The sequence below is a fragment of the Leuresthes tenuis genome, unplaced genomic scaffold, assembly GCF_036924035.1.
Source record: "Leuresthes tenuis unplaced genomic scaffold, fLeuTen1.0.hap1 SCAF_2, whole genome shotgun sequence".
In the NCBI taxonomy this organism is placed as follows: domain Eukaryota; kingdom Metazoa; phylum Chordata; class Actinopteri; order Atheriniformes; family Atherinopsidae; genus Leuresthes; species Leuresthes tenuis.
Genome location: NW_027325356.1, coordinates 23,277,475 through 23,298,311, shown reverse-complemented (window position 1 = coordinate 23,298,311; position 20,837 = coordinate 23,277,475). Strand labels below are relative to the sequence as shown.

The 20,837-nt window shown below is 39.7% G+C and overlaps 1 protein-coding gene across 1 annotated transcript; it reads left to right on the top strand.

Moving 5' to 3' along the window:
- The first annotated feature begins 1,252 nt into the window (after positions 1–1,252).
- On the top strand, positions 1,253–19,438 carry cdh15 (cadherin 15, type 1, M-cadherin (myotubule)). Its single transcript, XM_072380729.1, has 14 exons — positions 1,253–1,507; positions 9,525–9,692; positions 11,031–11,186; positions 11,553–11,697; positions 12,775–12,956; positions 13,032–13,160; positions 13,272–13,454; positions 14,492–14,736; positions 14,835–14,971; positions 16,249–16,479; positions 16,574–16,813; positions 17,261–17,409; positions 17,592–17,783; positions 18,940–19,438. Exons 1-14 carry the CDS (start codon positions 1,457–1,459, stop codon positions 19,138–19,140), a joined length of 2,409 nt encoding a protein of 802 aa, XP_072236830.1. The 5' UTR covers positions 1,253–1,456; the 3' UTR covers positions 19,141–19,438.
- The last annotated feature ends 1,399 nt before the right edge of the window (positions 19,439–20,837 follow it).

Genomic DNA, 20,837 nt, shown 5'->3' with positions numbered 1-20,837 from the left:
ATAAATACATTTATATATGTTTTCAGCATCAATTCGCCTGAATGCTGCTCTAAACAATATAACACTTAACAAGAAATTTTGTCATCTCGCAACTTTTGCATCTGTATTGTGACACCATCACATTTTGAAATGTGGACAAACATATGTGTTGCATATTTTCTTGGCGACTAGTCTGTTCAAAGATGTTTGAATAAGAATAGTGCAGCAAAATGGCAAAAAGGGTTCAGCATTAATGGTGCCCCCAGAGATGTGATAGGCGCCTGTGCCATGTGCCTCAATGCACACCCATATCATCACAGATGCTGATTTTTGAACTGTGTGCTGATTAGTCAAATGGATCCTCGCATTTTTAACCAGGAGGATGTAGATTTCTAAAAATAAGAATCTCAAATTATGTTTTTCATCTCACTTCAGTAAATCTTAATGAGTTCTGGTCCACAGACAGAGGCTGCATTTCTTGATCTTGTTTGTGTATAAGTTGTTTGGTTTTGTTTGCGTAGTAGAGTTTTAACTTACATTTGTGGGTGAAGCAGTGAACATTCATGGAGTGATTTCCACCAGAGCATTATGGTGTTTATTACACAGTGCTGCCTGATGGCTTCATTATTATGATTAATGAGCTGAGATTTCTTTGGACTGTCAAAATTTTCTCACAGTTTTTGGAACAAATGTTGAGACACTGAGAATTGCCATTGTCTATTTTCAAGGATCTGGGTTAATCTGCCTTGTATAAAAGGGATGTAACATCTCATAAAAAATGGCCTATGCATTTAAGTAGTTGAACTGATACAACATGATGTTTTGTGAGCTTTAGAGTTGTTGCATATTTAAGACTTTGGGGCATTTCCAGACTTTCTGTTTTCTTGTTTTAACTTTTTTAAAAACTGAAACTGCTTATAGACTACAGAAATACATCAACCACATAGCTTTATTATAAGCTATGTATTGATCTCCACATCTAAGTCTAGTTGAGAAACTGAATTAGCTTTTTTCCTCAAATCCTGAACTACTTTTACATCTTTTGATGTATTTGTAAGTAGGAGAATAGACTTGTGATTTCAAAAAGTTTCTGTCCTCGTTACTGTTTCTGTCCACCAGCAGCTGTGCTGCTTCTCTCTTTATCTCTCTCCCTCTTCCATTGGACTTGTGAGTGACAGCACATGTGCTGGGGTTCATAGGAGGCCTGTTGCTGAAATTCTAACCCCTTTTACCCCACGACTGTGAGACATACCCCAGCTATGGACAAGGCGGAGCTGTGAGAGACAGATGCTGGGAGAGGAAAGGAGGGAGAGACACGAACAGGGAGAGACTGCAGAAGGATAGAGAGAAGGAGACAGGAAAAGGTTTGCAAGTTGGAGCGTTTGGGCTTTTTGCATAAAAAAGCCACTGAGGAGCCTCAGATCTTCCAGTGGTCAGAGATCTGTCCAGACTGAGTTTAAGAGTGCAGATAACGAGGATGGGGGTGCGGATGTTGCTGGTGTGTGCGCTGTGTACTCTGTTTTGTCAGGTAAGAAAAATCATTGTCCCTTCATAGCTGCTGTTGACTAAAAAACTACAGTAATTTATTCAAGCTATCAATGTTTGTTTTTATATGTTATAGCCAGTGTATGCCATCTTTTACACTCAAAAAAGTTCATATAACCAAGTTGTGTCTACAATTCTGTCTATAACTTAGAGTATAGGTGTCTGAACCAATGAAAGAGGCATATCCTGCAGCACTTTGAAATGTCAGCAACAAATAGAGAACATACGCAGTAAACTGGCTGCTGTAAAGATACTCCACTTGCACTTGAGCTGGACCATGTGATACTTCTGCCCTCCCCTCCTTTAAATTTCAGCCTTGCTGCTTCCTGCAGAGTGTGATCTTGTTTAGAAAAGGACCTTTAGCTGCCCCCACTTCAAATATACAATTTATATTCTTTACCTGAGTGATAACCTTAATCAAACCTCTACTAACTTTCATCAGTGGAGGTCAGAGCTTGTGGTTGATCCAAACATTTCATCCCTGTTGGAGAGAGGATGATGAAGTATTATAAGGAGGACAAGGCTCCAGATGTGCTCAGGGTATCATTAGTAGCCTATGACAGCAGACGCCATCATGAGATCTACAATGGATGACAATATAAACTGAGTTATTACTAACAGTACTTCCAAATATCATCAGTCTTTCTCTCTCTGTTTAGAGTGGTAATGCAGCCCAGGTTGGGCAGATGACTGACTTTGCCCGATGATGTTGTAAAGAACTACCTTGTAACTAACACTACATGTCAGATGTGGTCTATAGCTTTGGAAACTAATAATTGTTCATCTCTTCAGTTGGTGAAGTTCCTCTTTCCTCTAATTGTTAAATGTTTCAGAAATGTAAGTGTCTGTGTGGTTGAAAGTCTTTTCAGTGAACCATGATGATTTTGTGGTTTTCTTTCATTATTAAATGGTTCACAGATTGTGGGAAAAAGTCACACTTTAACTGACACAAACACAGGAAAAATTTGTTTGGTGTGGTGGGGCCTCAACCCCTGTGATATTTCTTCCAAACCCTCATAAATATGGCCTTTAATGTAAACATAAATAAATAATCCTCTCAATGATTTGAAAACCTGGTAAACTTGGAATCGTGACCTTTAAGGTGCAGGATCCAGGTCCCCAGGACTCATGCAGATATAGGACAACTTAAGCTCTGTGTGGCGAGGCTGAAATGAGGTTACATTCTTCCTTCAAATGCCGGAGGCGTTACAAGTTAAAGTCTGTCTCACTTTGCCTAGCGTGTAGTGATTTTGAAGAAAACGTACACATTTAAAGAAATTTTCCACCAAAGTCAACATTCATTTGCACGTACATAAGTATGTCCAACAAATTGTTCAAATTGTTGTTACCATCCGATATGAACCAAACTACAGTTACTGAAACAAGTTATTAGACACTTTCCTGTTTGGAAACAAGTGGAACTTCTCAATAAGTAAAAATAACTCACAGGACTTTTACCCAGGAGTCAAGTGTTCAAGTCTCATGTTCTCGTGATATAAATTCTTACCTTATGTCTGCAAGCGAACCATAGAAATATTTTCATCTGCAATGTTGAACAACTGCACTGCTTCCTTTCAAATGTATGTCTCCAAAATAAAACAAATAGATTTTTTGGGGATATCTAGTAATGAAATTATAATGATGAAATTCATTTAGCCATTAACAGCTGACAGTCCAGCCAAAGCTTTCATCAGTGTCACCCGATAGCTTTCAGTTGTGCTCCTTTGATTTTCTATGTTTAAACTGAAGTGTTCAGGCCAGTTGGGTGTATGTTGTGGTGATGAGTGGGCAGCAGCCACAGCTGTTCCCAGATGCATACGTGATGCCATTTGTCCTGCTCTGTAATCCCCCTTTGCAGAAAGAGGAGTGGGTCCTGGACCGTGAAATCAAGTACAAATCAAGAGTGTGTTGCAGCGGCCAGCTGGCGCTGAGGTCTCACTCATCGGAAACAATCAGTCAGAGGAGTTAAAGTCTGAATAACAGCTCCTGCTTGGTGTGGGTACCTGCAGGCTGTTTTAAACTGACTTGAGTTTCAGAGAGAGCGAAGGGTAGAAAGGCAACTTCCAGGTCATAAAAAAGTCAGGTGAACAGTGAAGTCAATTTCCCCTCCTCCCTGTTGCCTCATTATTTTTTATAGACTGAGACCATTTATAGATGGAGGACCATCCGGTGACAGTTGTTGATTTAGAGATCCTACTTAAGGGTTGAGGTCCTACTTAAGAGTAAACCAGCATCACTATGATGAAGTGTTTGGCATTTGTGCCACTGTTTTATACATGTAATGAAAGCAGATTTTAGAAAATGTGTTTTCATTTCAACTGTCTCCCATGTTTTCTCTCATCTCTCATGTTTTCCTCTTGGAAATGTCCTAATAGTTTCCATAAAGCTATTATAACCCCACTGTGTGAAATATTCAAACAATACTTGAGAGCTTTCCACAAATAAACAGATGAAATCTCAGTTTCATGTTGTTGATGTTTCCCAAAATGTTGAAATCAGAAATTTTACTGAGCAGGGTTTAGAAAATGTTTCCTTGACAGTTTAAATTTGCAGAGATGCCTAGAGTGAGTCTTTGTTAAGGGTTTAAAGAGGCTGTAAAAATGCCTTGTAGCACCTGTTAATATAATACTGTTTGTCTGACATTTCTTTCTTTCACATTGAGAAGATTGCTCTGGCAGCGGTATTAGATGAAAAATATTTGGTTATTGATTGTCAAACTAATCTGCGTCAAAGTTGTCTGGCTACACTGTGTTTTCTTTTTTTTCTTTTTTTTTCTGGAAATCCATATTTATGTCGCTATTAAGTCTTTCTTTAAGCTCAAAGCCATATCCTGCCTCAACATTCCAAAAACTCAGACATCCGCTCAAAGGAGGAGACATGCTTGTTGTTTCACCATAAATAGTGTCCATCCCAATGCCAGGCAGTCATGACTTAGCAAAGAGCCAGGGGCATGGGACCATTACTGCAGATGACTAACTGGTAGAATGTCCGTGCCTGAGGAACAGTAACAGAAGTGACCACGGAGGCACCTGTGCGACCTCTGCCCTGTGGCTGAAGGGACTGTCTGGCATGCTACACTGGTTACTTGCTGCTCCGTTTTTTTGTTGAACTATTTGTATGACTGTTGCACTGACACACACTGAGTGAAAATAGCAAACCAAGGTAAATAGGTCACAGCAAACCTTACAAACCAAGAGAGCTTCTTTTTTTTTCAATCTTACATTACTTTATTTTAGATTTTTCCTCTTTTGTAGTACGAAGGAAACCTTACCCACATCTAAAGCCATTTCTTGGGTTTCCAAACAACACAGAAAATATCAAATGACATTTTTGCAACGGACAATTGCATTTCCTTATTAAAAATAGGGTAGTTTATAGGCAGGCAGGGAAGAACTGTCAAGGTTCATGAACGTGTGTCAAAGAAATAATGCATTTGTGCCAGTGGCCATACAAGGAAGATGAACGCTCTGACGACTTTGCAAAGGAATGTCTAAAACTGAATGCATTAGCAACAGTGGCAAACCATGGAGAGCAATTTCATAGTTACAATATTACACATGTTTGAGCATAGCTGATATTTAAACCCTACACATCTCATCTCTTATTAACTTTGAAACGTATCAGGCAGGTTATTGCCACCACAAATTACTGTGTTTCCTATCATGGTACGTAATGTGCTGTTCTCAAATATGTTAGCTTTAGTTTGTTGTTGGCAACTAGTATTTGCATCTATTTCTTAAACCTATTTCACTCAATTTAACACAGTTATTGCTTTGAGGACTTTTCATCCTCAAACAAGCTGTGGACATTTCTGTGAGTGTGTGAGGTGAAAGGCCAAGCTGTAAAAGTATCTGGGAAAAACCTCTAAAACAGTTCATCTATGTGTGGTGTCATCGCCCAGCCTGCCAGAGAAGGCCCTCACTGGTCTAATTGGTAATGTGACACTTTGGTGTTACTGCATCTTGGTCTGGTAAAAACATTATAACAGTGTGCAGATACTCAGTGGAGCCACTGTCCATAACACAGTGTCATGTTAGGTGATGTAAAGTCTGCGAAAAGGAAGTGTGCAAATTTACAAACTGTCTGTTTTGTACAGTCTGGTGCTCGTAAGCTTTGTTAAACTGCCTCTCTATGAGTCATATGCCGGAAAAGCTGTAGCTGTCGTGAATAACAGAGAAGTTACTTTGTTGCATAAAACTTGGATCAACTTAGAAAGCCTTATTCTTAAACATTTTCAGCGTTCATGCACTCATTGGAGTGTTGTCTGAGCTTGTTTGCAACACTGTGGGGTTGCTTTTTACAATGTGTATAGTTCACTTATCATTTGTGTCATCTTTAGAGCTATTTGGACTTACTCAAAATAGCATTAATTTAATCTAACTATGATACATAGTTTTTACATACACCTCATAGCCAGAATATTCAAGGTTCAAACCTACTTGTCAGCAGCCTTTCTGTGTTGAGTTTTCATGTTCTTCCTGTGACCATGTAGGTTTTCTCCTCTTTCACAGTTCATTTAAGTAAAGTGGCTCTATGGCTGACAACACTGGTCTGTATGTTGTTGCTTTTGACTTTGATGACTTTTGGCGGGCTTAAGATTAAATTTGGCGCAAACATTCATAAACCCCAGGGGATAAACTGCAGCCTTCCCTTCAGTGTCTTTTGGGATTTGTATTTAGTTTAGAATTAAATGTCTCAACTAAAAACTGTTTTCACACATGTACCGTAGCTCGGAAAATTTCAAGACATTACCCAGGGGGCCTGCATGTGAGAAAGCAAGTGTCAAAGTCAGTCAGATCACGCATAGTTCAGAGTTTACCCTGCCATCTCCCTGGTATAGAATTCAGGTGATGTATGAATGAGCCCGTGTGTGAATAAAGCAGGTAATTGTTTAGAGAATCCACTGTGAGCAAGTGATGTCGCTTGCTGCTTCACACTCTTTTCTGTTTGCTTGTATTACTTTGCGCTCGTTCGTCAATTTCACAGATACGTACATATTTCTGCATAATGTTTTGCCTTCAGACACAAACGATCTCTATTCTTTAGTCCATGTCCTAAAAGGCAGTTGTGGACAATGTCCAGTATTTGCAGATGAAAACAACTTCCAGAATTTAATCCACGCATTTTGTCAGTTGTTTTCTTCACCTTAGAACTAAATTGGATGATCCTTTAACCTGTCTAGCACCATTATCAGGTTTCATAGTGTAGTATCTTAGTTTATGATAAAATAGATGCAAAACTGAAATGCTAACAGCCTGAACTAGTTGTTAAGGTGCTAGCATGGAGCAAATTCTGAATGCTTCAGCCTCTTTTTCGCCAAATGATCTGTTCCAAAAGAAAAAAAAAGACTCAAGTCTCTTTCATCTTTTTTACATTTATGTATCTATTAACTACAAAACCAGCCTGTGGCTCCTCTTAACCAAATTCACTGTTGTTTGTTTGGTGAACGGTGCCATGAAGAAGAGTGACACATCTCTTTTTTTAAGTCTGGTTAACTTACTCTGACACTCCCTGCTCCGCAACTTGCTGTGTGTGCATTCTCAAAGTGGGACAAATGTGCTCATACAAGCTTGAATGTGCACAATTCAGGCAAACTTACAAGGTGCTACATTTAGAAATAGGACTGTGACACAGCTGTTATTGACCTTAAGGCCAAGTAGCAATCCAGAATATGTGCCATGCCAGCGCAGGTTTGAGAGCTCATAAATGTAAAAGTGTTAGATAAGAAGTAGAGAAATATTAGGAAGAATCTATGAAGGTGATATCAACTGTTCGAATGTGAGTGTAAACATCCGTGTGGATAGTGATGGTGACAAAAGTTAAATAGGTGGTCGTCAAGAATATACAACAGTCTAAGATTAGCATGCCCTCTGACTTGGCCTACAGATTCCAGCAATGGTTGCCATTCCTCCCTTTACTGTCCAGCAGCATGCCAGAGGGTCAGTACAGCAGATTCTCCACTGCAGAAACAGGGCTGGATCAGGGATCACAGGCCATTCACAACATATATAAATCAGATATACAGTACTGTGAAGAAGTCTTGAGCCTTGAGCTATTTTTTGCTTTCGAAGGAGCCAGACTTTCTTTTAAAATCTTTTAAAATGGTCTTGATCAGTAGCTTGTTCCCCAGTCTTTCTGAAGGCCTTTCAAAGTTTTTCTTTAGACACAGGCTGCTGTTTTGTTTTGTATTGTTAAACTACTTAACGCTGACCTATGTACAATCCAAGCATTAAAAAAAAGCACCTAATTCAAGTGATGAACCAGTGTTGTGTCAAGCAAAGAACCAATTTAAATTGTATTTTGAGGCACTTTGTTACTGGCAGTCTGTTGCCAAGACAAATGATTTGTTATAATTTCTTTACTTTCATCTATGAAAATGCCAACGATAACACAGTTTGACAGACAAAAAAAATCATATTTTTGCACCAATAAGTTGGTTCACAAAGAGCTTCTAGTCAAAAACTAGGCATATCAGCATGATGGGGAGTGCATCCTAATAGATCCGAGGAAACTGAATAAGTGGTGGGCTAAAGAAGAAGCGGCAGGTCTAAAAAACATCTAGAGCAGATTAACTGTAATTGAAAGCGATGTCTTTAAAAAATAACAATAAAGCCAAGCAAAGCCCTAACACAGGACCTGAGAGATGCATCTTCAGTTAATCCATTAACTGTTCACTGAAACCTCATCGGAAATGGTCCCCATGGAAGGGTGGCTGTCAAGAAGCCATACTTAAGGAGGGGAAACAGGGAGAAAGGGCTGAGGTATGCCAAATGACACAAGAACTGGAGTGAAAATCAGTGAGAACAGGTTTTATGGAGTGATGTATCCTCCCCAGAGCCCTGGCCTCAACATTACTGAAGCAGTGTGGGATCATCTTGAGCAAAAGGAAGCCAACATCCAAAGAAGAGCTTTGGGATGTTCTTCAAGAAGCCTGGAGAACTATTCCTGAAATTACACAAAAGTTTGTCGAAGAGGCTTGAGTTGAGATTGTGGTGATGCATAAAGGGGCTCATGCCAAATATTGACTTTCAAGCTTGTTACAATTGTACAATCCCTATTTTTGGCTTAAATTAACTGATTTTCTCTGCATATTTGCTTTTTCTGGAAACATACAAATAAATTAAGGGTGGCTCAAAACTTTTGCACATTTAATGAGATGGGTTAATCATCGAAATTCAATAACATGTGAGTGAAAACACATAGACGAATAAATCATTCTGGCTCTGTGGATTATGCTATTGAGCTGTTAAACATATGAAAAGTAATGCAGACTCCAGTGAAATCCCATAGAAGAGCAGGAAGCAACCAAAGGAAATGTGTATGTAAGCCTATGCGTGGGTGTGTGTTTTGCGATTCACATGCATATATGAGAGCCTGTGTTTAGTGTGTGAGAAAATGTGCGTGTGAATGTGTTTACGGAATTTCTACAGCAGTGCAGATCCGTAAGGTGACCCCAAACTCCCAGTCAGGTGCAGAGCTGAGCATAAAGGGGAATTTGTGAGTGTGAGAGGGAACGCGGGGTGGGAAAGCACAGGATCTAAATCCATAGTCGACAGCTGTTGTGTGAGTGTGTTTCTCACATGTGATCTCACATGTGTGGAAGTGTATTTGTGTGAACGCATTCAAGACAGCTAAGTGATGACAGAGGCCTTGTGAAATCAGCATGAGTGTTTGCGTTTCCTCATCCTGAGATGAATTTGCACTTTGATCAAAGGCAGCTGACAAAGACACTTATTAGTGAGTGAAACCTGAAGCTGCCAATTCTGCCCTGAACAGCTCCATAGACTCCACATTAGTTAGCCTCAGTTAGTTAGCCTCAGTGCTACAGTTAGTGCATAGCCGTTCCAGCAGGCCCAAAGGGAATGTTAAAGCACTGAGGGACACCAGACAGCTGCAAATACATGTAATGGTATAATGTTTGTCTTCCACGAGGGTGACTTACTGGAGTTTAAAAATGCATTTCATGGGATCTGAAGGACTGCCAAACATTTTTCCCCCAGGCATGGAGCTCTGCAGAACCTCACGTCACTGAGGTAGAGTTGCACCCTCTGTTCCTGTACCCCTGGAGAAATCAAGGCAAAGGGGTGGTCAGAGTGAAGAGAGACTGGATCATCCCTCCAATCAGAGTGTTGGAGAATAGCAAGCAGGTTCCTGAAGACCTTGTCCAGGTAAAAATGTCCAATCATAGCATTTCAACAGCAAAAGTTTTAATCAGTTCAGTTATAAACTGATGACTATTGCAGATATATGTTCGCATAGCTTCACATTTTTTTCTAGTCTGACATTAAACAGTGTCCTGCAGTGCACTGGAACAGACTTGTCTTGCTGTAACCATTCCTCTTGTTCCAAGTTAAATTTCATCATGTAAGAAGATGCATTTGTTGAACAAAGGTAGAATGATTAGCAAACCTGATGTTAGATGTACACCTTGATGGTATTGTTAGCTAGTAGCAAATAAACACAAGATTTTACATATATTTGTGTTTGTGGGATGGGGGTTATGTGCATCATAGAGCCATAGAGCCTAGATTTCCAGCCCACAATGAAAACACCTTAACACAAAGTTAAATTAAAAACTCTTTGATGGTCTAAGTTCACAATTCAGCACATAATAGCCTAGTTTTATCAAATTTCACATTTTCAGGTGAATTTTTTCTCAAACTTGTACCCGTTTTTATATCGAGTTTTAAATATAAAGATATCTGAATGTTTCAGAAATTAAACGTCCTGTCCATACCATTGGTCCCAAAGGCTCATTGGTTTTGTAGCAGCCAGATTCGTCTGCCCTGCCAAACTGACAGACAAAGCATGACATCTACCACTTAGACTGATGGAGGAGTTACATTATGCGAAAGAGTGCTGTGCTTCTGTACTGACTGACACTAAGCATTTTATGTAAAAATTAAAAAAGAATATGTAACAGAATCAGCACACCCTTCCACCTCACAACTGTATTTAGAAGCAAAAGGAAATCTTATGTAATAAACATTTTGCCAAATCAATAAAATGCAAAATAATTGAAATGATAATGATGGTTATCTGTCAGCGGGCTGAGTTTAACATTTGACTGCTTTTTGAGAAGGCTCAGATATTTCTGAAGACTGAGTCCTCATAATGTAAAGGCTTTAATGAGGTGATGTCTGACATGTATTTTATACTTTACTCTTGGACAGACCGCAGTGTTTAAAGGACATGTGAAATATAAATATTATGTTGAAGTTGTTAAAGCCTCCCAGTAAGTGTGAAAATCCATTTGTGCGAGAAAAACCACTGAACTACTTTCTGTAAAGTGATGTTCATGTTAAACAAGCAATATGTCAAAGAAAGTGGGAATAAAATACTGAAAACACTCGCTATTATTAGTTCAGATTCTCAGAGGCCTCTCTGAGTTTAAACTTTCAGGACTCGAGGACCCTATATTCACATCTGGTGTTAAAACATATGTTTTACAAGCATTCCCCCATCGTTCCTCAAGGTTTATAACTTCTTCTCGTCTGTCTTCTCAGATCAAATCAGATAAAATCTTCTTGGGTGAGGTGATCTACAAGCTAGAGGGGCCGGGGGTTGACCAAGAGCCTAAAAACCTGTTTGAAATTGATGATAAAACAGGAGTAATCAGGAGCAAGCGGCCACTGGACAGAGAGAAACACAGCAGCTTCACGGTAAGACGTCATTAAAGAACAATCAAGCAGAGGTACTCACCACAAGCAACAGTGCATGCAGTAAGAGCTTGCACATGTTTCAAAGCAAAGCTCCGTGTTTCTGTCTTAAATCATATATCACGGTGTCACACACTAGAACAATCGGCCAGAGGTCAATGTTCCAGAGCCTTTATGGGCGACTTGGGAGAGACGTCAAAGAGCTTCATGGATGAACATAAGGCTCTTTTCTTTCTGCCAGCATATGTTGTGTACATATATATCATGTATAGCTGGAGCTAATCAGAGTGGATTGTTGGACCTATCTCTAAGGAAAGCTTTGGAAATAACTCTGAAAATTTCTTGCTGTATTTGCGTGTGTGTGTGCAGCTTAAAGCCTTTGCGCTGTCCTCCAGTGGAGAGAGGCTAGAGAACCCCACCACCATCGAGATAGTGGTGCTGGATCAGAACGACAACAGACCTGCCTTCACTCAGAAACAGTTCGTTGGCACTGTTGCTGAGTTTTCTGTCCCAGGTAGAGCCATGTATTACATGCTGATATGCTTGTCTTTTTCATCTACAACATTATGTTCAAAGAGCCATCTTCATTTCCCTTTCTGAAGTAGTTTCATATCTGTACAGAGTGGACTGAAGTGTTACACATTCACAGTATGATATATGTGTCTCTGAGAGTTGGTAGTTTTACATAAATAATGGGTCAAATATCTATGTGTGTTTTTTACTTATTCAGCTCATTTGTGTCACTGTCTTGTTACGGTTTCCACATGCAGCTGTTTGTAGCAAATGACCCCCTGTGTACTCTGCTCAAATGATAACAAGAAGAACTGATTTAAACATACAAAACCATATACTCCCCTTGCGAGACGGGAAATCAGATCTGAACTAAAAGAGATTTAATGACTTTACATTCATCAAGAGGGCAGAAACTAGACTCCAGCAAGCTGATGTTTCAGTAAAATGTTCGTATCCAAGGCATTTATCATTAGCTGTACATTTTTTTAGCACTGTTGCTGGCCATGTCATTAACAAAAAATCTAAAATCAGTGGCTAGAATTCAACCAGAGTTTTCTAGTTTAAAGACACCCTTCAAATTCAGTCGCAGTGTTATTGTTTAACAAGCTACTGCAAACCTTAAACAGATACTTTTGACTTTAAACCTTTAACAAGTTAAGATATTAGCTAAACCTAACCAGGAAGTGATAAAAGCGATTGTTGTATTATCGTGAACAAAACTCAGAAGTGAAAGACAGTTGTCAGACGTTGTTCTTGAACGCGCATGCAGCAAATGTGAATGACTGAAAGTGCTGCACACAATTCACACAATCCAACCTCCTCATCAGAACTTTGATGCTTGATAAAAGAGAGACTTGATAGTAACATCTGCTGCAATGGGGAAACGCTCACATGACTCCTACTTCCCTCATTCTGCTTGGAAGGTTATTTCAGCGGAGTGGGACTTGAAAGCAAACTGATTTATATGACAACCAAGTAACACACTGTTTTTCCAAGCTGGACATTTTACCTTTGGGCTTTAAAATCCCATGTAAGAGATTCACACTGACTGTCTGAAACTCTCAATTATCACTGACAGGCACATCGGTGATGTCAGTGTCAGCCACAGATGTAGATGACCCGATGACAGATAACGCTGCTCTGAGCTACTCTATCATTGACCAGGAGAGTATTCCTGCCAACGCTGTAACAAAGACTATGTTTGGCATCAACAACCAGACAGGCGCCATCTACACAAGAGATGTAGGCCTGGACCGAGAGGTAAGTAAGATGCAGATTTTTACAGATCCTCATGATTTGGTTCTTTTCATTGAAATGCATTGTGTTCTGTCCCAGGTGGTGAAGGCTTTTAGGTTAAAGCTGCAGGTTGCTGATATGGGGGGCATGGGATTAACTAGTCACGGTGAGGCTGTCATCCATGTATCTGATATCAACAACCACGCGCCACAGTTCAATCCTGCCTCGGTGAGTCTCAGACAACAATACATGAGGGGTGTTTTGAGTCATCCTGCATAAGTTGAGTATCACACTGGTCTAAATCCTCTAATCTGCACTTTATGCGTGTGGTGCCTGCAGTACAGCATGACAGCAGTGGAGAATGAGCTCAACTATGAGATCGGTCGAGTGAATGTGACAGACAAAGACGATCGTGAAACAGGAAACTGGGAGGCCAAATATTCCATCTCCAACGACCCTAAAAGCAACTTTGCCATCAGAACAGATCCTGCAACCAACCAGGGAGTTCTGACTGTGCTGAAGGTACAGTTTGGTGAAGGAAGGAGTGTGAGGGCATCACTGTGATGATTAAATGTTTCCAAAACATCCAAAGCCACACTGGCACATTTAAGTGCATGAAGAGCAATGTATTGCTTTTTCATTTCCTACTGTATTTGGTCATTTTCTTTTCATTTTATACAAATAAAATTAGAAACATGCTAAACTGAGTTAAAAGATCTGCAAAAATCAAGAAGACTTTACCTCAATTATAAAAGTTTTGAAATCATACATTTTCAAAATTTGATTTCAAGACTTCCTTCTCTATCAAAACTGATAGATCATCGGTTAATCTACCAAACCAATTTTCATAAATGAACAACATGTCTGCCTGTTCACACATCTGATATTTATGAAATGTGTAACTCGCCTACTCTGGAATTTAATTTCAAGTAATCATAAAGTATACATGTTTTGTTAACATTGTTAGATGGAAAAATTGAGACATTAGAATTTAATTCACATACACAGCTCTACAATCTTATTATTTTTGTGTAATAGGCTTTAAAGAAGATTAAGATGGGATCTTTTGTTCACTTAGAGTAGAATTTTATTGTTTGTTCCATGAGTAGTTTTCTTTTCTGTAAATATCCTTGAAAAAGAAAAAGTAATTTTCTGGCACTGACAGGCCAGTTCTGAAGCAGAGTGAAGCGCTTTGAGTGGTCAGTTTGACTAGAAAAGTGCTATACAAGTACAAGTCCATTTACCATTTACCATTTACCAGAGGAGGCTGTAATTTCCCCTTTTTGAGTGCACATTGAGGCCGTCAGTCCGACATCAATACTACCATCTAGTGGTTTAGTTTTTAACTACAAATTCAAGCAAAAAAAGGCTTGTTTGGCTTTTTCTGTATTTTCTAAACAGATCATTAGAAATCAGTAAAAGAATCAGTAAATTAGACTTGAAATCAATGGTAAATTAAATAATATGTGTCTTTCTTTACATTTGTGATTTATTCATGTAATATATATTCCTATTACCCAATTGCAGCACAGTTCTGTCTTTTCTGGTCTGTATTGCAGCCCCTTGATTATGAAACACAGAAAGAGCACATCCTTAGTTTGACTGTGGAAAATGTCAATCCTCTGAGCAGCAAGGCTGCCAACCTGCCCCCGAGCACGGCCACAGTGGTGGTCACCGTTGTGAACAAGCATGAAGCGCCATATTTCAAAGAGGATCCCATATTGATTGAGGTCCCCGAGTCTGTGCTTCCTTCGACACTTCTTGTTCAGATATCTGCCTTGGACCCTGACAAATCTAAGCTGAGGTATGACGCTGCACAAAGATGTAAAGGGTGTTTTCCCCTCTTCAAAATGATGGGGGATGAAAAAAATCTGATGATTTTCTCTTTTGTGTGTGTGGTAGATATGAAATTACCAAAGATCCCGAGAGCTGGCTGGAGATTAACGAAGATACTGGACACATGAAATCACGAAGACGCTTCAACATGAGATCTCCACATGTTATAAAAAGTGTCTACTGGGCTGTTGTCAAAGCTACAGGTCAGTCCATCTTTTTATTACTTTTTATGGTTTTAATAACCCGCTGATCAACTCGTTGATTTCTTTCTGAGAATTACCTTATAAAGAGAAAAAAGAAAAACTTAATGTAAACAGACAAAGACTGCCTTAAAAACGTGTGTGTGTGGGTGTGTGTGTGTCTGTTATGTTAATGCAGAACAGTAAAGGAAATAGCCTTCTACCAGTATCTCAGATTCATCAGTTTTTCAGATGATCCTCACGCTTTTTCAACCATTCTTTGGTAGAACTAATTATGCAAGTTGTTATATTGCCTCTTGATCTAGTTTCCCTTCAGATACACTTTACACAATAATGTCCTGACGTTTTCCTTTAGAATTTGCCAGTTTCGTTCAGAAATCATCGTTCCATCGTTTGTTGCAAGTCATCTCGGCTGAAATGCTGCAAATCAGGCCCAAACCATGATACTGCCACTACTCTGGTTAACAGATATGAATGCAGTGTCTTGTGAAGACAGGCCAACTTCGGTCTCTTCTACAAACAAAACGTTTTTTTGGGCAGCTTTCTGGTTTGTCCACATGTTTGTTAGCAAACCTCAGATGGGGAGCAGTTGCTTCCTTGTTGCAGCCCTGCCATCCACACCAGTGATGTTCTGAGGGCTGACTCATGAACAGCAGCATCAGCCAGTGTGAGCGAAACCTTTTCCTCCTTAAAGGTTGCACCTGGTTTCTGTGTGACTTTGCAGACTAAATCTTCAGTATAAAGTATCTTTTTTCCAACACTAACAATGGTCTTCAGTTTAATCTACCGTATTTGCATTCAAATAGTCTGTCTGTGGATTTATAATGTCCAAATTCTTCAGTTATGGTTTGGTGACATTTTCAGCCTGATAAACAGTCACAGCTTTTTTTCTGACCTCCTATGAAATATTCTTTGTTAGTGTCACGCCACACTTCCAAAAATGAAGACCAGATGGAGCCCCCTCTGATTAAATGAAACACAACACAGACTCATGAATTATCATAACACCACTGACTGAAAACACCTTCCTCTGATGTCATATTCAAATGAACTGTTAGAGGTTCGCCTTTTCCGTAAGCAAATTTCTGACATTGCCTCATTTATTTCAGTTAATAAAGTGACCAAGTAGAACATTTGTTTAACTCACTTCTCTTTAACAACTTTTAGGTGAAATAAAGAAAAACCTAATCTTCAAATCAGTCATTGTAATGGTATAGTTTTGCAGACACTGAAAGTGAATAAGCTGTTGTGACATTTTGTGTTTGTGCTCGTACTTGTAGATGCTGATGGTCTGTCAAAAACTGCCAACGTGGCCATCAAACTGAAGGAGACAAACGACTTCCCCCCTCAACTTATCCCTCTGAGTGGCTCCATATGCAGAGATATCACCAGCGCAGGGTCTGGTCTTTTTCTGACTGCTGTGGATGAAGACCGCCCCCCACATGCTGCACCTTTCTTCTTTGAAATAGATGATGATTTGTGGATGAACTGGACTGTCATTCGAGTCAATGGTAAGGAAAAAGAGCGTAAGTTACATAAAAGACGTTCTTGGGGTTCTTCAGACAGCGCAGCATCTCATGCCCTCTGTATTTTTTTCTTCTTCAGATACTCATGCTGTGCTGCGGCCCCATAAAGAGCTGGAGCCTGGACAGTATGTAGTCACAGTGTTGGTGAAGGACTCCGGCAGCCCACCTCTGGACTCTTACGCTCAAGTCAATGTCACTGTGTGTCTCTGTGACTCGCACGGAGACTGTAAGTCCGAGACGGGGGCGCTCTTAGGCACCAGCATGGGTATCAGCTTCATCGCTCTCATAATCATCATGGCCTGTGTTGCACTCTTACTGTGTAAGTGGAAAAAAGGAGATCCCACTGTTATTTTACAATATAGTAAAGCAAAAATTACCTTAGATTTAAAGCAGTTGCAGATATTTTGACAGAAAATTAAAATGTTCAAATCAAACTCAAAATTCAAAATGAGCGAACCCTGTTGTGGTATATAGCTGCCTTCGTGAAATGGATTCTCACAGCAGATGACGGTACATTTTTCACTTTTAGTTTTCAGTTTGAATAGACGAACCATGATAATTCAAATCTATGACCATATGACACTAAGGAACTATTTATGCACAACATAAAGCTGCAATCACCAGTAATAATTGGCAACAGATTTTGTTAATGCTTAACCAGGCAAAACCCCCAAAAGTTGTTTCTGTGGCTTTTATACTCTGACATTTTAGAGTAAATCACAAAACACAAGAGGTTAGCTGTTAATGAATTCTGGAATATTTGCAGTGCTGATCCTCCTGGCCGTGGCTTTGACCACCTGTGGAAGACGCCACCATTTAAAGAAAGGAACGGGTCTGCTTGTTGGCGAATCAGAGGATGACATTCGTGACAATGTCCTCAACTACGACGAGCAAGGAGGGGGTGAGGAGGATGAGGTAAGACTCACATTATGTCAAAAACTAAAGGGATATATAAGGATGAGACTAAATTTCCTGCCAAGTCCAAACTAGAGATCACTCCAGACTCTGACATGTTCATTTCTGTTGTGTTTACTCTGTCTGTGTATTGTCACTGTAATATCAAAGAACTTGCCAACACTCCTCCCCCCCCTGTGCAGAACGCCTTTAACATTGACCTGCTGTGGAACCCCCATGAGCCACCCTCCAGCCCTCGGTCCTTCTACCCAGGATCTGGTGTTCCTCGAGGAAAGCAGCCCCTGAGGAAGGATGCCCCACATAACCTGCCCTCCCCCATCTACCCTCGAAGGCCTCCTGCAGATCCTACAGACATCGAGGACTACATTAATGATGTGAGAGGCTCGTACCATAGCAGTGTTTTCTACAGCCATAAGCCAAAGTTGAACGCCAGGAAATATGAACCTCTGAATTTTCAAGAACAACGCAGCAGTTTATTATCACCAGTAAAGTTATTGAGAGACCTTTCAAATGGACAGAAAACACTGGACAGTTCAGTCATTTACATACCTCATAACTTACCAAAACAGGAGAAAAATAGCATAAAAGAGAAATGGAGCCTCACCCCTATCAACATCATTTATTGGCATCAAGTCAGAGTCATGTATTTTACAGATCACAGTGGCTGCTTGGGAGATGAGGGAGATGACTCACCCGCAATGTCACCATCTTGGATCTTTATACAAGAGCCAATCATCATCTGGCTGCCAGTCTGTACACCAATCACCAGCCAGCACCTGCACACTGCAGTTTACATATGATTACACAACCAACTTCAGGACCCAGTTATAGCAAACACTAAATATACAGAAATCCAGATATTTTGGTACTTCTTTTTCTTTTTATCTTATTCAAACTTTTCTGTCATAAACACATGTAAGAGAGATCCATTTTAGACATTAGGATTTACTTTCAGATCTTGGACTGAAAAGGCTGAAAAGAAAGTTTTTGTTTTTTGTTTCTACAACATAGGGGTGATAAATATGACTGCGCGCCGACTTATGGGGACTTCCTGTAAACATAGGGACAGCAGCTTTGTCGAATTCTGTACAAAGTGATTTCTGAGGGTTAAAACTTGGATTAAATGTAAGAGGTTCAGGCAGGGAGCTAGTGAAAGCATTGTGTAAACTGAGTCTCCAAGGAAATATAAACCAGACACTTAATGTCTTCACTGAGAAAAGAGCAATGGAAAAATATGTCTTTGCATCTTTCAAACCCATTTTCAACATTTTCCTAGAAGCAGTTTAACCTATAATAACTGTTAACCTTTTGAATGGGATGGCGTGATATCATTTATTTGTGATGTAGATTATTTTCTTGAACTGAGTGACAAAATAATTTGATATCAATCCAATATGTTCAGAGTATTGTCATAAACGTACCAAAAAGTTTATTTGGTACAAGAGTAAACTCTGCCCTTTCAGAATTGAAACAACCGCCCCAGTACATTTGCTTCTCGGCTTAAAGAGGATTCATTTTTCAATCTTTCAGGGCCTGGAGGCTGCAGACAACGACCCAAATGTGCCTCCATACGACACAGCTCTGATCTACGATTTTGAGGGAGATGGCTCCGTGGCAGGCAGCCTCAGCTCTATTGCTTCCGGCAGCTCGGATGGAGATCAGGACTACGACTACCTCAACGACTGGGGACCACGCTTCCAGAAACTGGCCAACATGTATGACCCACGTTAAAGTGGACACGACACCAACAGAAACTAAACTTGTGAGGTTCAACAGCTGTTTAGGACGCAGATAAGGCCTCTGTTATTTTTTCTGGACACATTTGAAAATACTTTAGTCAAGCGAAAGATTGGAAGTGTTCTGAGGAAAGATAAATGCAACTAAAAGCCACGGGCCTTAAAATTGAACGTGTCTTAGGTTTTATTGAGGATTATTTGGACACAACTTACGAAGTAGCTTCACGTAGTTTGTGGTTAGCGCAGGAAGTGTAAGCATGAAAATCGTTTGATGACGCGATCAGCTTTGTGGCAAGGAGGCAGAGTGTGTGTTGAAATGTGTGTGCAGGTCTGTTGGTTCTCCACAGACTTGGACAGCTCAGGAATGATGCACACAACAAGCATAAGATATGAAAAAATGTTCTAATGTATTTCTTTTTTTTACACAAGTGATTATTTTATAAGATGAATTTCCTTTGTTGTTAGATTTATTTTTGTTTTTTAATTACATATCCTCCATTCCGGTGTCCATTCATCGTTGCTGAAGCCATCTCAACACTAAACACACTGTAATACAATAACCTGTAATTACATATTTGGAGGTGAAGACTTTTAATGTTCTTTTTTTTTTACATATGTTTATTAAATTCAGATTTCACTGGGCTCTACAAAATATATGAGTGTTTATTTCTCATTCTACCAAGAGTCCGCTGGTTGCATTTACTCATAATCCAAGCTCACACATGTACTGTATATCTGTGAAAACAAGGCTCAAATAAAGGGGATACCGTTTTAAAATAAAACTTTATTTAAATATTAGGCAACGCCATCCTTTCAGACAAATCTACAGTCCCTCACGACTTTTCTGAAAGAAAACCCCACCGCAACCCACGACATTTATCTTTATTATGCAATCAAACACAACCGGTTTGCTATGAATACAACAAATAATGATTATGAAAAAAAAGCTACAGACTCTGGACTTAAACAATGCATTATTTAAGGGAGAATAAATGTGTGATTAAAACGTAAATCCAGATGTTTCGTTTGCAAGCTGAGAGCTTTTATTTGTTGGTGAACTGAATCACACGGACAGAACATAACCTGAATGATGACACGTCTCCATTGGCCGGTTCTGAACGGAGCGACGGCCTGGCAGCGTCCACTGAAGGATGCCAAAAAGAGGGAGTTCACACAGCAGAACCAGAACAGACCGAAAAACAAGGCCAATACCAATTCCTCCCCTTGGCCCTACCCCTCCATTTTACAGGGATATGGGTCCCTAGGGTTCATCTATTTCTTAAACTGAGGTGCCAGAGTTTATTTGGATGGGTTTGGCCCTTCCAGTGGCCTGTAGAGATGTGTCCTACATGTTTCTGCTGTCCCTAAATTTCAGTTCAACAGCAAACAAATCTTCTGGTTTAAAATCTAAATTGCACATTTAATGTACTTGCAAAACTTAAGAAAACTTATTTAATTATTCAACCAAAGTTTCCATCGCTCTACTATCAAATGTATTCTGTTCAAATTGCAAACCAACCGTTTGATTACAAAATAAAGACAAAAAAATGAAGTTCACAGGCACCGCAGCATGTAAATGTGGAGTAACATCTGATCTGCTGCTCGCTCAACACAATGACACATTTTTATATGGTATCCCTGAATGAGAAGTTGATGATGTAAAATGTGGTCTTCGCAGTGATGAAGAGCAGC

Coding starts and splice junctions, on each gene's coding strand:
- cdh15 (XM_072380729.1), top strand. CDS start 1,457: ATGGGGGTGCGGATGTTGCTGGTGTGTGCGCTGTGTACTCTGTTTTGT. Junction 1,508..9,524: donor TGTGTACTCTGTTTTGTCAG/GTAAGAAAAATC, acceptor TTTTTCCCCCAG/GCATGGAGCTCTGCAGAACC. Junction 14,972..16,248: donor GGCTGTTGTCAAAGCTACAG/GTCAGTCCATCT, acceptor TCGTACTTGTAG/ATGCTGATGGTCTGTCAAAA.